Source organism: Emys orbicularis, chromosome 2 (genome assembly GCF_028017835.1).
Source record: "Emys orbicularis isolate rEmyOrb1 chromosome 2, rEmyOrb1.hap1, whole genome shotgun sequence".
Classification (NCBI taxonomy): domain Eukaryota; kingdom Metazoa; phylum Chordata; order Testudines; family Emydidae; genus Emys; species Emys orbicularis.
Window position 1 is genome coordinate 38,758,108 of NC_088684.1, and position 15,364 is coordinate 38,773,471.

A 15,364-nucleotide genomic window follows, 5' to 3' on the forward strand; every position below is an offset into this window, starting at 1 on the left:
ATCATTAGAAGTGAGAGTTTTTGCACTTCTTCTTTTTCTCAGTTGTGTGGAATGGTCCATTTGAGAGACATCTCTTCTGATTCTAACATACTTCTCATACAGCCTACTTTATTAGCATTGGTAACATATAGAGTGACATTTACTCCAGTACAGAGGTCCACACAAGACCCTATACAAAAGATTTAAATGAAGCTTAAGAGGTGCATATGATCTTGAGGGCTCTCTGTACTGCAGTGAATGTCACTCATAGTGAATTCTAAAAAGTGAACTGTTCACTTATGCTAGATCCAGGTGCTTGCTTGAGCTGATTTTTATCTACAATATTAGCCATTTTATCGAATCTTTACATGAGATGCTGATACTTTCTGTCTAAACTTCAAAATCCTTTCTCTAAGCTATAAGACCGCCAGTGGGGTAAGTCTTCAGTCTTTATTTCTGGTTTTAAGACACCAGACTGTAATTTGCAGTGTAAATATTCTGTAATGTTAACAACCTGAGGGAGGAGGGAGTTGATTGTTGGACAGCCCGTCTGTGGAATGCACTGTTACATTTTCAAAAATGCAGACAATAAAGATTTAATTTGATTCAATCTTATTCAGTTGAACCTCTTAACGTCTCCTACACATCTCAATGTTAAGGTTCTTGAGGCTTCCCTACCCCACCCCCCTTGTTGAAGCCTTAATATCACTTGGTAAGATGCTTGAAAAACCTTGCATAAAAATTACTCTTTCCCTAACCGGTTTTTTTAGGTTAAAGAGAGAGTTGCTTGGGCTGCCTCTATTTACTTTCACCACTACCATCTTGATCAAACACCTTGCTGATCTTCCTTCTAGCCCAAGCAGGGCTTAAATTCTCAGAGTATTTCCTGGAGCCCCAGGGTTTGGGGCTTCTGACCTGTGGATTTGAAAATATTTACCAGTGCTCCGCTCCAGACAGCTCCAGCTGAATTTAACCCCTTTGCCCAGGAGGGATGGATGTTTAATGAACCACTCTCCCAGTGTTTACCCAAAATAATCTCTAGAGAACTATTTCTGGGTATTTTTTGTCTACTCATGGGAACAAGAAATCTGACCTTGGTTTTTCTTGCCGCCTCTTGGATGCTACTATTAGACCACCAAGATAGCCCATAAAGAGTCTCTGTTTTGTAGATTATCCAGTACAGCTATAAAAAAAATTAATAGGAAGTTCAAGAATCATCCGCTGGATGGAAATAAAAACAATGGTTGACAGGCAGTAGATAGGCAGTCCATAAATACAGTGAGGCCATGTTATGGAATGTTCCAACATCTAGACAAGTTTAGAATGACTGAAAGTATGTCTACACTACAAACCTAAGTCGACCTATATTAGGTCAACGTACAGCTACCGCAGTAATTACTGTGGTGGTGCATGTCCACACTACCCTTCTTGGGTTGAGGGTGTCTCTCCTCACCAGGAGTGCTTCCATCAACATAAGAGAGGCAGTGTGGGGAGCTGAAAGCCCAGTCCCTCAGCTCTGTTGGCAGCTCTCTGCCAGGAGCCTGGCAACCCCACTGGCTTATGGGCTCCCAGCAGGCTGTCCCCCCCTCCCCTTCTCCCCATTCTCCACTGACAAGACCACCAATGTGAGGGACATAGTGTCTGTGTAGACACTGCATTGCCTAATTACACCGGCATAAGCCTTACACCTCTTGTAGAGGTGGAGTAATTATTTTGGTGTAGTAGGGCACTTAAATCGGTGGGAGGAAAGCTGTAGTGGGGACACTGACATAATTAAGTCGACATAAGCTGCCTTAATGTTGACCTAACTGTGTAGGGTACGCTAGCCCTGAGTCTTTGAGGAATCTCTGAACAAGGGAACTGAGATAACTAATGTGTTACTGCTAGGTGAAGTTATAAACAGAATTTTGTACAGATGATAGAGAAAATTAAGGTTGCCACAATTTATATAATATACATTTTTATACATTGCTTTAAACAATGTATTTAATGTGTAACTCAAGATTTCAGCTGTTTGCAAGACACATAAAAGAAAAACCTATGCTCTAAATTCTCCAGATAAAGTAATCTACAAATACATGGCACATTAGTGTAGAGGCAGGCCCATGTTAAATGCAAACTTAGACACTAGAGAAATTGGGTGACATTGTAGTGGGAGAGTTTGAGGTAGTATCTACCACCTATTGGAAGAGATCTGTTCTCCCAACTAAAAGCTTAGAACAATGATGGGTCTTTGAGGACAGAAGAAGAGCAGAATGCAATGCATTCATTCACAAAGGTTGGATATAAATAATTATCTTATGTAGGCCCCAGTCCTGCAAACACTTGCCCACTGTGATGGATTCCCCAGGGTGCAACTTGGAACTGGGGTACTGCTGAGCTGTCTGTCTTACCAATCTGAGCTCCCTCTCACACTGTGATGCTGTAACAAGCTGCAAGTCCCTCCAGGTCCTGCACTCACGCAGCCATCCACAGGCAGCGACATACCCAGCTGAGTTACACAAATGCTTCTCCCAGCCACTCATGAACTAACAATAGAGAGGCTCTAGCTAACTCTCCCCAGCCTAGGAAACTAGAGCTGTACCGTTTTGCCTTGGTCAGAAGCCTGACCAGTGTAAGTTTATTCCCCAGTCCATTCCTCCCTCATTGTGGAGAGGACTGGCATAAGCCCTTGTTCCTGAGCAGTTTTCCCTTGTACTTCAAATAACACACTGTTTTAGGTAAAATATATAAAACAGATTTATTAACTACAGAAAGAGAGATTTTAAGTGATTATAAATTGTAGGAATTCAGATCAAAGTTGGTTACGTAAGAAATAAAAAGCAAAACCACAATCTGAGTTCTATAAACTAGACAGGATTTGAATCAAGCAGGGTCTCACCCTGATAGACCATACAAGCTGGTCACAGATCTTCCATACACAGGCTGGAAACTCCCTTCAACCTGGGACCACCTTCCCAGTTCAGTCTTTGTTCTCTGGACATACTTCCAGGTGTTGAGTTGTGGGGGGCGTGAGGCCAAATGATGATGTCACTTCCCCCTTTTATAGCTTCTTCTAGCTTGCTGGAAAGATCCTTTGCTATGATGTGAGTCAAGCAACCTCCATTGTGTACGTGCTATCTCCGAGAGGTTTCCATTTTATACAGTTCCTGGGTAATCCTTGTGATTGTATGTATTCCTCCTAATGGGCCATCATCAGTTTCTGGCTGCACCATTGTTGTACCCGAAAGACTGGTTGTGGGTGTGTCCAACTTCACAACATATTTCAGTAGCATATATATAGCAAAACTTCATAACTCCACTTACAGTGATAGCACATACAATTTAACAGGATATTAATGTTCAACAGATTAAGACTTTTAAAAGATACCTCACAAAGCATACTTTTACAAAACACATCATTATATCACCAGGGTAAATATGGGGGTTTCAGGGTGTTGCTTTGGGGTACAGAGTGTCACACCCACATGTCTAACTTAAAGCATGTGAGTATTCCCACTGACTTCAATAAAATTGCTCACATACAAAGTTAAGCACATGCTTGTAAGTATTTGCTGGATTGGGACATTATTATTCAGGCATAACACCAATAAAAAGCAGCCCCAAATGTCCCAATTTGTCCCATCATTAGAGCATTGAAATAAACATTACTGTAAACATTAGTTTCCTGCTCCAATAAGCAATTATCTGTCTCCTAAATGCTGACCTAGAAGTGCCATCCATTGCATCAATAAAATAGGATAATGTCTGATAAACTTTTTTTTAGTTGCATTAATGTTCATACTTATCGCTGAATGTCTATTGGTTTTTTTGGTTACTGTGATTTGTGTGCTCTTACTGTATTTAACTGTGTATTTGTTTCTCTGCAGATAGCTCACTCTGGTTTTATACCAAGAAAAAGGATTTTGGTTAGACCAAATAAAGAGGATGGTGTTTTTGAGAAGATAAGAGAGGAAGATCTGTGATAGATTATTTAGAACTGCCTATAAAAATATGTTGCAAAGTATCAATTATATTAAAATAGTCTTCAATTTAACAATACCTTATACATTTTTCTAATTCCTTGACAATTATAACATTCTCGATCTTGTAGTTTTAAAGACCCAGTTAACCACTCCCTGGAGTTAGAACTTGCTACAAATTTGAAGAAAAAGTGAAGACTGCAACATAAAAACATCTTACATTTCTTATATATGTGTATTTTTATAACTGAAATTAAAAAAATTTGAAATAGAAAACAGTCTACTGAAATGTTAGAGCTTGAGAATTTTATTTTGCATTAAAATATAAAGTTTTAATTAGTTGAGTGTTGGTTTAAATATTGTGACAGTGGTTGAGTGCAGCTCAGTGTCGCCATCTCTGGATTATCTGGGAGGTCCACCCATTTCCCTTGGACACATACCTTGCCATGATCATTTATGCTCTTCCTTATCAAGGGCAGTGAGCCTACTACAATGCCCCCATGCTTCTAACTGAGCTTCACTTGATGCTGATCTGGAGACTGCAACAGTTGCTGAATGCAGCTGTTAATGTACTTCCTGGCATAAGAGGAAGGGAATCAGTTATACCTATTAACCCACACAGTGGAATCTACATTGGCTGCTGATACAGTTTTTGATCCCCATATTTTGCACAAGCTGGTGGGGTGGATACTATGAGGACTGTCAGGAATCCTTCTGTGCCAGCTTGCAGGGTTCTGACTGAATGTGAAGTTGGGCTGGATGATTCTTCTGACCATGTGTTGTGTTTTATGCGTGCTTTGTAGTATGGTGTGCAGATGCCTTATGATAGACAAAAATACAGCACACTGTGCAGTTTAAAGGTGATCTGCAAAATTTAAAGAATACCTTTCTGGAAGATGCTGAATGCCACAAAAAAGGCCCTCTCCTGCACAGGCTCTCCTGCAATTTCAGTGGTAGGGCATACAGGATTGGCTCCAAATAGCAGAAGAGGCATTTCAGGATGTTAGTAACTTAAACTTACTCAGCATAGACTGGCATACAATCTTCTTAATGCAGTAAGGAAAATCCAATTGTTTTTAAATGTCTTGTTATACTTTTATACACAGAAAGCTGCCGTTTTAAAAAAAAAATGCAAATTGCTTCTCCCCTACAGGCAGCCTGCACGCTCTAGCCTTGGTTTGTATGACAGACTAGCAGAAAGCATGTTTCATTAATGTCACATTGGGCAGAAGCTAGCAATCATGAGAGGAAGGTGTCTGGACTGAATGAATTTACAAAAGGGGGGGTGCTAGAGACAAGGTTAATAAGACAAGATGTCTCTTAAAACTTTTTAGTGGATATATGACCTGCTGGCTGGCTGTATCTTGAATTACTCTATATGTAAATGAGTCTTTCATGTGAACTGTGTATCCAGCTGAATAGCAGAAGGTTTAGAGAGACACGCTGAAAGTGGTTGATCCATCATTTGACCTACCTCCTTCTCTCTTTAAAAGACAGGCATATCTGTGAGTGATCTGAGAAAGGAGCTGGGACCCAAGAATGTCTAAATTCTGTCTTGTATCTGTGGCCTTGGCCAAATCACGTAACCAATTATCCCCACTTTACTGATGGAGAAACTTAAGCAAATACTTATCTATCTCACAGAGGTATGATGGGGACTAATTCGAGAGTCTCTCAACTTAAATCACACTTTCATCTGAGTTTTTACCCACTGTCACAACGTAAGCTGATGGGCCAGTGCCCAAGCCAGTATATCAAATAAAGCTGCTGTCCGAGCAGAATTTCAATCCCTTTCTTCAAGGTTTTCTTTATTCAGCAAAACAGTTCAGTGTCAGCTCAAAACAAATCTATAATAGGCTCCATAGTTCCTTCCTGAAATCCAGAAACTGCTGCCTGACCTTTTCTAAAGCCTCTCCCCACTAAGGCTTCTATCCCTGCTCCCTGCAGGGATCTCCTTTCAGTAGAGCCCTGCGCAGATACAGAATTTGTATTTGCATCCATCCGCTATCCACAAACATGGGCCACGGATATAAAGCAGATATCCATAGATTTGCAGGGCTCTAGATATAAAATTTGGATCCCATCGGCAAACATGGTCCATGGATATAAAGCAGATAAAGGGCAGTATGTCACACACATACACCGCAGCACCATGTGATTAATATTACTATACCTGTGAAAGAATAGAAGGAAAATATTTCCCATTTTTCAACTTTAGTTTGTATGTTGTCTTCTTGTTACACTAATAGTCATTTCCTCTGTTTGGGCCTTTCTGTGACCCTAAGCACCCTTGTACTCACACCTTACACACGATTGTAATAATCTTTGTACAAAATATGCCTTGTGAGGTATCATTTGAAAACTTATAACTCACTGGTCAATAATATCATGGTAAAATGTATGTAGCAACATTATATGTAAAGCTATGAAATCCCTTGTATGATTTTATTAGCACACGTTCAAAACCACACAGCCCTGCCCAACCAAACAGCCCTGCACAATATAAGAAGTAAATAGGGTCCTTGAGACATCAGGGAGAGGAGATGGCAGAAGACAAAGCACATTTGCATTTCAGCAAACACAGGTGAGAAGAAAGAGCATAGAGCCTCCTTCCCACCAGACTCTATGTTGTCTCCTTTACTGTTTGAATAAACTTTGCTTTGAGGGGTAACCCTCAGGAGAATCCACTTGAACTGGACTATAAAAGAAAGGTGGTTGTAACTGTGTTGGTCCCAAGATATTAGAGAGACAAGGTGGGTGAGGTAGTATCTTTTATTGGACCTACTTCTGTTGGTGAGAGAGAGAAGCTTTCGAAGTTACACAGAGCTCTTCTTCAAGTCTGAAAAACTTAGAATGTCACACTTTGCATTTAGCTGTGACACTCTTAAGTAAGTTTCCCAAACCTGAAGAAGAGCTTGGTGTAAGCTCAAAAGCTTGTCTCTATCTCTCACCAACAAAAGTTGGTCCATTAAAAAGATACTACCTCATCCACTCTCTCTCTAAAAGCTTGGGGTTTTCTGTCCCTTTCTCTCTCTCCTAAGATGACAAAGGAATCAACCCTTTGACTCACGGTGTGGTGGGGGAGCAATGCTAACCTGAGAATTTGTTCAGCAATGTTGCTGGGATCATGGGGTAAGGGTTTCACCTTTGAACCAAGTCTAGCCTCTCAAGTTTTAGCTACTAGAAAGCATTTTATCTTTATTTCTCTTGTAACTTTCTGACTTTTATACCTGATCCTGGAATACACTTAAATTCCTATCCACTTTTGTTGATAAACTTTATTTTTTAATGTAAACCAATCCAGGGCTGTGTTTAAATTGAACTGTTTGGTAACTGTAGTTGAAGTAGCAAACTGTTGAATATTGGGCAACAGACCTTTAATAGCTGACCTATCCAGAACAGGGCTGGACAGTGCAGAACACACATTTTTGGGGAAATCACTCTGTTGGGGTGACCCCAGAAGTAGTAACCAAGGCTGGTGGAGGCCAGAATGTGATTGGAGTGTTGCTGACAGGCTGCTGGAATCAGAACTGCTGGACAAGGGCTGCATCTATACACAGACACTTAGGGTGAGACCTGCATGCTGTTTGTGAGCAACCTGGGTTGGTAGCTACAACAGCAAAGCATTGTGAGGCATCCAAGGTTGCAGGGCTGGCAATGACACAACCCCTCATTGATCTGGATTGTACCCCAGAGCTTCAAACTTTCACACAGCAACAGGGGGGAAAGACGGTTTAAACTAGGAAACAGATTTCAGAGTGGTCACTTGAACTGGACTATAAAAGAAAGGTGGTTGTAACTGTGTTGGTCCCAAGATATTAGAGAGACAAGGTGGGTGAGGTAGTATCTTTTATTGGACCAACTTCTGTTGGTGAGAGAGACAAGCTTTCGAGGTTACACAGAGCTCTTCTTCAAGTCTGAAAAACTTACTCAGAATGTCACATTTTGCATTTAGCTGTGACACTCTAAGTAAATTTCCCAAACCCGAAGAAGAGCTCGGTGTAAGCTCAAAAGCTTGTCTCTGTCTCTCACCAACAGAAGTTGGTCCAATAAAAAGATACTACCTCATCCCGAGAAACTGCAGAATTGGAATTAATTTGCAAACTTGACACCATTAAATTAGGCTTGAATAAAGACTGGGAGTGGATGGGTCATTACACAAAGTAAAACCTATTTCCCCATGCTAATTTTCCCCCCTACTGTTACTCACACCTTCTTGTCAACTGTTGGAAATGGGCCATCCTGATCATCACTACAAAAGTTTTTTTTCTCCTGCTGATAATAGCCCACCTTAATTGATTACTCTCGTTATAGTTAATATGGCAACACCCATTTTTTCATGTCCTCTATATCTTCCTACTGTATTTTCCACTGCATGCATCCGTGGGCTTTAGCCCACGAAAGCTTATGCTCAAATAAATTTGTTAGTCTCTAAGGGGCCACAAGTACTCCTCGTTCTTTAAACTAGGAAAATGTCTCTGTAAAATCACAACATTTGGTAGTGGGATTCAGGAACAGGGCAGTACTTCACAAATGAAGTGGATGTTGATCTAGTCAGTTTTTAAAAATGGGTTAACAGTTTGAAGTGCTTTACAACACTTTCATGTTCTCAACTTTGAAGTCTGATCTGTTTCAATTATCTACAACTTGTGCTTTTTTTTTAGAAATAAACATCACTGTTTTTAGTAAATTCACACAGCTCAACGCTTAACAAATAACTGGACAGTAGAAAATTACAGTACATATGATACAAATTGACTGATAAACTTCAATAGGGAAAGATTTGTCAGTGGTATAAGTGATGAGTAACAATTACTAAACATCTATTAACTGCTTGAAATGTTCTTTTAAAGATTTAAAGTTTTCAGCTGTCTCTAATACTAAACTAAAGGCACAGGCCTACAATGAACAGTAGAATAATGCTAATAACTAAAATAGCCACCTTTTGCTTAAGCTGCGGATGGTAGCAGTTATCTTCATTAATCATACCCATTATATTGTCATTCTGAAGAATTAAATCATTGCTGCTTTAACATAATTTAAATTACCTGTAGTCAATTATTGTCTTAATAGTAACAGCTGCTACTTTTAAAAATGTACAAACATTTTTAGCAGCATGTGATGGGAAATTGAATGCCAAAAAATGTTAACAATGAATAAGAAATATTGTTGGTATTAGGCTTTAACAAACATCAAGAATCAGATCAGAACCTTTGCTGTTGTTTGGTAAAAGTCTCTATTATCTTCATACCTCAGGTTCCTTCTGGGGCAACCTTAAGCACAAGCCACTGCTTGGAACCTAAGAGTTAACTAGGAAAAAAGAGTCTTTATTGCCTCAGCAAACCCAAACTTTCATCTGCCCCTCAGCAACTGGAACCAGCAGGAAGGACCATTCATAGACCGAGCACTGCTTTCCACTGGCACCAACCCTCCAGTATGAACAAAAATACACACTTTAGTGGAGTGGCGGGTGGTGTGGCCGGAGCACCCCTAACCCTGGAGTGCCCTTAGCCCCAGCACTGGGTGGGCAGCACGGCTGGAGCGCTCCCAGCCCCAGAGCACTAGGTGGACGGAGCTGCCCCAGAGCACTGGGGGGGGGGACGGGACAGTCCGGTCCCAGCACCGGGTGGATGGGTGGCGCGGCATGGCCTCAGCCCCAGCCTTGTATGCCTTTGCCCCAGCCTGCCTGCCCCAGCCTCTTGGCCACAGAAGAGCAGGAAGGGAACTGAAGCAGGCAGGAGAGTGTCTGGGGGCAGAGTATGGGCGGGGCCACACCAGGCTGTTTGGGGAGGCACAGCCTTCCCCTGCTTATGCTACCTGCTGCCCATACTTTAGGCCATTCTCAAAATGATCCAAGTGTTTCACTTATGTCTGATGCATATATTCCTTTGATTCCTGTCAAATTGCAAGACCAGCCATGGTAGACTGATGGTAAACATTTAGAAATGTGTTAGTTTTATCATGGGGGCCTATAATAAATTCCAAATAGGGCAGAATACACTTTAACCACTACACGATGTAGAGGAAAGAATTTCAAAAGTGTCACAACTTGCTCTTACGCCCCAACCACAGCATTTGTAGACCAGTCTAACCTGTAGGTACACACTTTTATCATGGGAAAGCTGACTATAAGATGAATGCCAAAGACTCCAGTAAATCTGTGACAGTAAGGGGAATTGGGTAACAAGTCCCTGTGAAATGGTCTGAACAAATTGTTATTCCATTGTAAAGAATCTGGTCAGAAAGTTTTGTGAAGAGAATTAAAAAAATGCACCGTGAAAGAAATAATTCAAAACAAAATGAAGATCAGACTAAGTATATGTAAGATATTATAACCAGTTCTCTGTGAGGGAAAAGAATCTGTGACTGTGCAAAGAGAAACAGTAACATCACTGGCAATTATTCTTATGCATGAAACTTATCGGGGACAGACTTTGTGTTCCTTAGGGTGCAGGAAGCTTGCACAGCCCCTATCCATGCTGTACCTGTTCTGTACACAGTGAAGACTTATAGCTCCAGGGCTGTCTGTGTGGCACCTTCGCCAGCACTATTTTTTTCTTCAAGTGGCCTGAGACTAACTTCTTTTTAAATGGTTGAATATTACATTCTGAAGATCATTGTTTTGAAAATAAAAATGTACAAAGCCTTATTAAGAAACGTGAGTGGAAAGTGAGAATTACCAAAAGGAGAAGCACAAAAACAAAAAAATTCTCACTATTTTATGCTAAATTAAGGCCAAAAAATGATGAATTATAAGTAAGGCTACGATTTTGTCATGGAGGTCGCAGAAGTCATGGAATTATGACTTTCAAAGACCTCCATGATTTCAGCACCTGCGAGAGGGAGCTGTGACGTGCTGCAGTCACCTGAGGCAGCGGGCCCCCAAACACCCAGCTGCCGCAGGCAGGGTGGGTAACTTGCAGCTCCCAGCCACTGCGGCAGACAGGGGGACCCCCGCAGCTCCCTGCCAGCCGTGGTGGCAGGGGGATCCCCACAGCCCTCAGCCACCACAGGGGGTAGAGGGTGTGACATTCCCCTGGTGTTACTGGGACCGATGATCTGCTAGGTGACTCCAATCCTCGATTCTGGGAGCCAGCCTTACCCTGCTCTGCTGTGAGAACCCCCACTCCTGGTCTGTTCACGCACAGCCTCTGGCATGTAAGCTGCTCCTTGGATTGTGCAACTGAATGACACTAGCCAATATCTCCGGTCCCAGACACAACCCTAGGAACCTCAGTCTTGCAGTGTCCAGTTATGCCCACTGGACGCTGCAAGCTTATATGAGTTCATCAATTTAACAAAGAAATTGATATGCACCAGTCTTGTCATCCCAAGGGGAGTCTCTGACACGCTTCAAACCAAAGGCACTGCTTCAGGTAGAATAAACAAACAAATGTATTAACTACAAAAGATAGATATTAAGTGATTATAAGTCAAAGCATAACAAGTCGGATTTGGTCAAATGAAACAAAAGCAAAATGCATTCTAAGCTGATCTTAACACTTTCAATGCCCTTACAAACTTAGATGCTTCTCACCACAGGCTGGCTGGTTGCCCTTCAACCAGGCTCTCCCCTTTGATCAGCACTTCAGTCGCTTGGTGGTGGTGTCTGTAGATGGAGGTGGAAGAGAGAAGAGAGAGAGCCTGGCAAACGTCTTTCCCTTTTATCATGTTCTTTCTTCCCTCTTTGCCCATGACCTGTCCCTCACTTTTACTAAAAACATCCATGACAAAATCTTAGCCTTAATTATAAGGCACTATTAAAGCAGACATAATGCTGGGAATGGGGGACTGGAGATGGATCACTTGATGATTACCTGTTCTGTTCATTCTCTCTGAAGCACTTGGCATTGGCCATTGTCAGAAGACAGGATACTGGGCTAGATGGACCTTTGGTCTGACCCAGTATGGCCATTCTTATGTTCTTATAAAACTAGTTTGTAGCTTCTGACAGCAGCCCTGAACAGTCCCAATGTCACTCTTCAGCATACTGGTGAAATACTTTTCACCTCATGTTAATTTCCAGCATACTGCCATGAGCAAACTAGCCTTCTTTTACAAGCAAGTTCAGTATCGGTGCCACTTTTATTTTCTTTAAAGGCAGCCTTGTTGTAAAGAGGATATTTTGTTTCCTTTAGGAGATTTTTAAAACGCTGCGGGCTAAAGAGCTGCATGATCATTAATTAGCAAGTTTACCAAGTTAATTTACAAACCTTACCACATGGAAATAATTTCTTCTAATATAGCAAAGGCTGTTTTAGATGCAAGAGTTTTAAGTGTATAACCACTTCTTTAGGCGTTACTGAGATGAAATAAACCTTTATGTTAAATGCTGGTGCATTTTTCTAACCAATAGAGATCTGAGGCATCGGGTGCTGGCCACTGTTGGAGACAGGTTGCTGCATTGGATGGAGGTCTGGTCTGATCCAGTGTGGCAGTTTCTATGTTCCTATGCTATGGCTAGTTGCTATCACTTCAAGACTTATGAGCTATTTCTGGTATTTTAAGGCAGGCATTGCCTTGGTACCTGAACCACTGAAGTTGTACATGAACACTGCAGACAGGAGGTGTGATTGCAGCACCCCTAGACAGCCCTACCTGAGCTAGCTGTGAGTTGGAGTAAGGCACGTGGGGCTGCATGTGCTAGCCTAGCCCCCTGCCCTGGTCCCAGCCTGGAGTGGTGCCCTCCTCCCCTAGCTCCTGCAGACAGGCTTCGCTGCTCGATCAAAGCTCGCTGGGGTTGACCGCAGGGGTGCTAGAACAATGTTTATAGTGGGGGTGCTGAAAGCCATTGAACCAAACTGCAAACCCTGTACATCAGAGATCCCCAAACTGTGGGGTGTCCCCACTAGGGGGGCACGGCTGGGACCCAGGCCAGCCCCCACAGGGCGTGGGGAGCGAGTGGCACCCAGCTCCATTCCTGGCCCAGCCCCAGGCTCCCCGCTCAGGGATCCACTCCCAGCCAGCGCCAGGGGCCCTGACTGCCAGCTGTTCCTGGAGATCTGTTCCCGCGACCCAGCTCCCAGCCTTGGCTCCATGGGGTGGGGAGGGGATGGTTGACAGGATAAGGGGGGACCACTGCTGTACAGTTTTCTCCAAGAATTAAAATTAGGGGGGGTGTTGGAATATTCAGGGGAGGTGAAGGCTGATGAGGGTTGAAACCATGAGGGCAAAGGTGGGCTGTACGGCACCAGAGTAAAAACTGAAAAATGTTTCATGACCATTTTATTAGATTTAACTCACGTTTTAAAATCATCACAAAAATTAAAGTTGGCTACTCAAGCCTACCATGAAGCACTATATCTACAGCCTTCTTGGTTTCTTGTTGTAATTTTGCACTCTTTGGTGTCTTCTTGTGTGTCCGGTACTTCCAGTCCTTCACGATATGTTCATGGTACCCCATCTCAAAAAAGATATATTGGAAAAGGTTCAGAGAAGGGCAACAAAAATTATTAGGGGTATGAAACAGATTCCATATGAGGAGAGATTAAAAAGACTGGGACTTTTCATCTTGGAAAAGAGACAACTAAGAGGGGATATGATAGAGGCTTATAACATCTTGACTGGTTTGGAGAAAATTAATAAGGAAGTGTTATTTACCCCTTCACTTAACACAAGAACCAGGGGTCACCCAATGAAATTAATAGGCAGCAAGTTTAAAACAAACAAAAGGAAGTATTTCTTCACACAATGCACAGTCACCTGTGGAACTTTTTGCCAGGGATGTTGTGAAGGCCAAAATTATAACAGCGTTCAAAAAAGAACTAGATAAGTTCATGGAGGTTAGGTCCATCAATGACTATTAGCCAGGATGCAACACCATGCTCTGAGTGTCCCTAGCCTCTGTTTGCCAGAAGCTGGGAGTGGACAACAGGGGATGGATCACTCGATGATTCCCTGTTCTGTTTATTCCCTCTGAAGCACCTGGAATAGTCGCTGTTGGAAGACAGGATACTGGGATAGATGGACCATTGGTCTGACCCAATATGGCTGTTCTTACATAAAAAATAATTATAATAATCAAAAAGTTTAGTACAGAAACTCCCCAAGATAATGACCTCTTGAGATAGCGATGATGTGAGATAATGACCTTAGCAAATAATGCATTTTAAAAATGTTGGCCTACTAGGGAATGTATATTTATATAAGTTTCCCAGTCACAAATCTAGCATTCTGGAGTGAAGTCACTAAAACATAGTCCAATGCTCTGGTCGCTGTTGTTTGTCGTGCCACCGCTCACTCTATTGCTCCGTCCCAATGGCCCTGCACTGTCACCTTCTGCTGCCACCTGCCACTGTGACCTCTGCAAGTCGGTCTCTCGAGATTCCACCCAGCTCTCAGTGATTTCAGCTGAGCTCTCAGTGGGGGAACCTCACTGCTAGTGCAGGCTGGGCTGTCTCTTCCACAGAAACACTGTCCCACAGCAGGTATCAGGGGGTAGCCGTGTTAGTCTGTATCTACAAAAACAACAAGGAGTCTGGTGGCACCTTAAAGACTAACAGATTTATTTGGGCATAAGCTTTCGTGGGTAAAAACCTCACTTCTTCAGATGCATAGAGTGAAAGTTACAGATGCAGGCATTATATACTGACACATGGAGAGCAGGGAGTTACTTCGCAAGTGGAGAACCAGTGTTGACAGGGCCAATTCAATCAGGGTGGATGTAGTCCACTCCCAATAATAGATGAGGAAGTGTCAATTCCAGGAGAGGAAAAGCTGCTTCTGTAATGAGCCAGCCACTCCCAGTCCCTATTCAAACCCAGATTAATGGTGTTAAATTTGCAAATTAATTTTAGTTCTGCTGTTTCTCTTTGAAGTCTGTTTCTGAAGTTTTTTTGTTCAATGATAGTGACTTTTAAATCTGTAATAGAATGACCAGGGAGATTGAAGTGTTCACTTACTGGCTTATGTATGTTACCATTCCTGATGTCCGATTTGTGTCCATTTATTCTTTTGCGGAGGGACTGTCCGGTTTGGCCAATGTACATGGCAGAGGGGCATTGCTGGCACATGATGGCATATATAACATTAGTGGATGTGCAGGTGAATGAGCCCTTGATGGTGTGGCTGATGTGGTTGGGTCCTCTGATGGTGTCGCCAGAGTAGATATGGGGACAGAGTAGGCAACGAGGTTTGCTACAGGGATTGGTTCCTGGGTTGGTGTTTCTGTTGTGTGGTGTGTAGTTGCTGGTGAGTATTTGCTTCAGGTTGGGGGGTTGTCTGTAAGCGAGGACTGGCCTGCCTCCCAAGGTCTGTGAGAGTGAGGGATCATTTTCCAGGATAGGTTGTAGATCGTGGATAATGCGCTGGAGAGGTTTTAGCTGGGGGCTGTATGTGATGGCCAGTGGTGTTCTGTTATTGTCCTTGTTGAGCCTGTCCTATAGTAGGTGATTTCTGGGTACCCCAGTCCCACAGCAGGTCTA

General features: G+C 42.5%; 1 protein-coding gene across 1 annotated transcript in view; it reads left to right on the top strand.

Moving 5' to 3' along the window:
- Positions 1-3,944, top strand: part of SNX31 (sorting nexin 31) — a 52,090-nt gene extending 48,146 nt beyond the window's left edge. Inside the window, exon 14 of the mRNA XM_065399927.1 lies at positions 3,849-3,944. Coding sequence (XP_065255999.1) covers positions 3,849-3,944 — 96 coding nt within the window. The remainder of the gene's footprint in view (positions 1-3,848) is intronic.
- Positions 3,945-15,364: the final 11,420 nt, after the last annotated feature.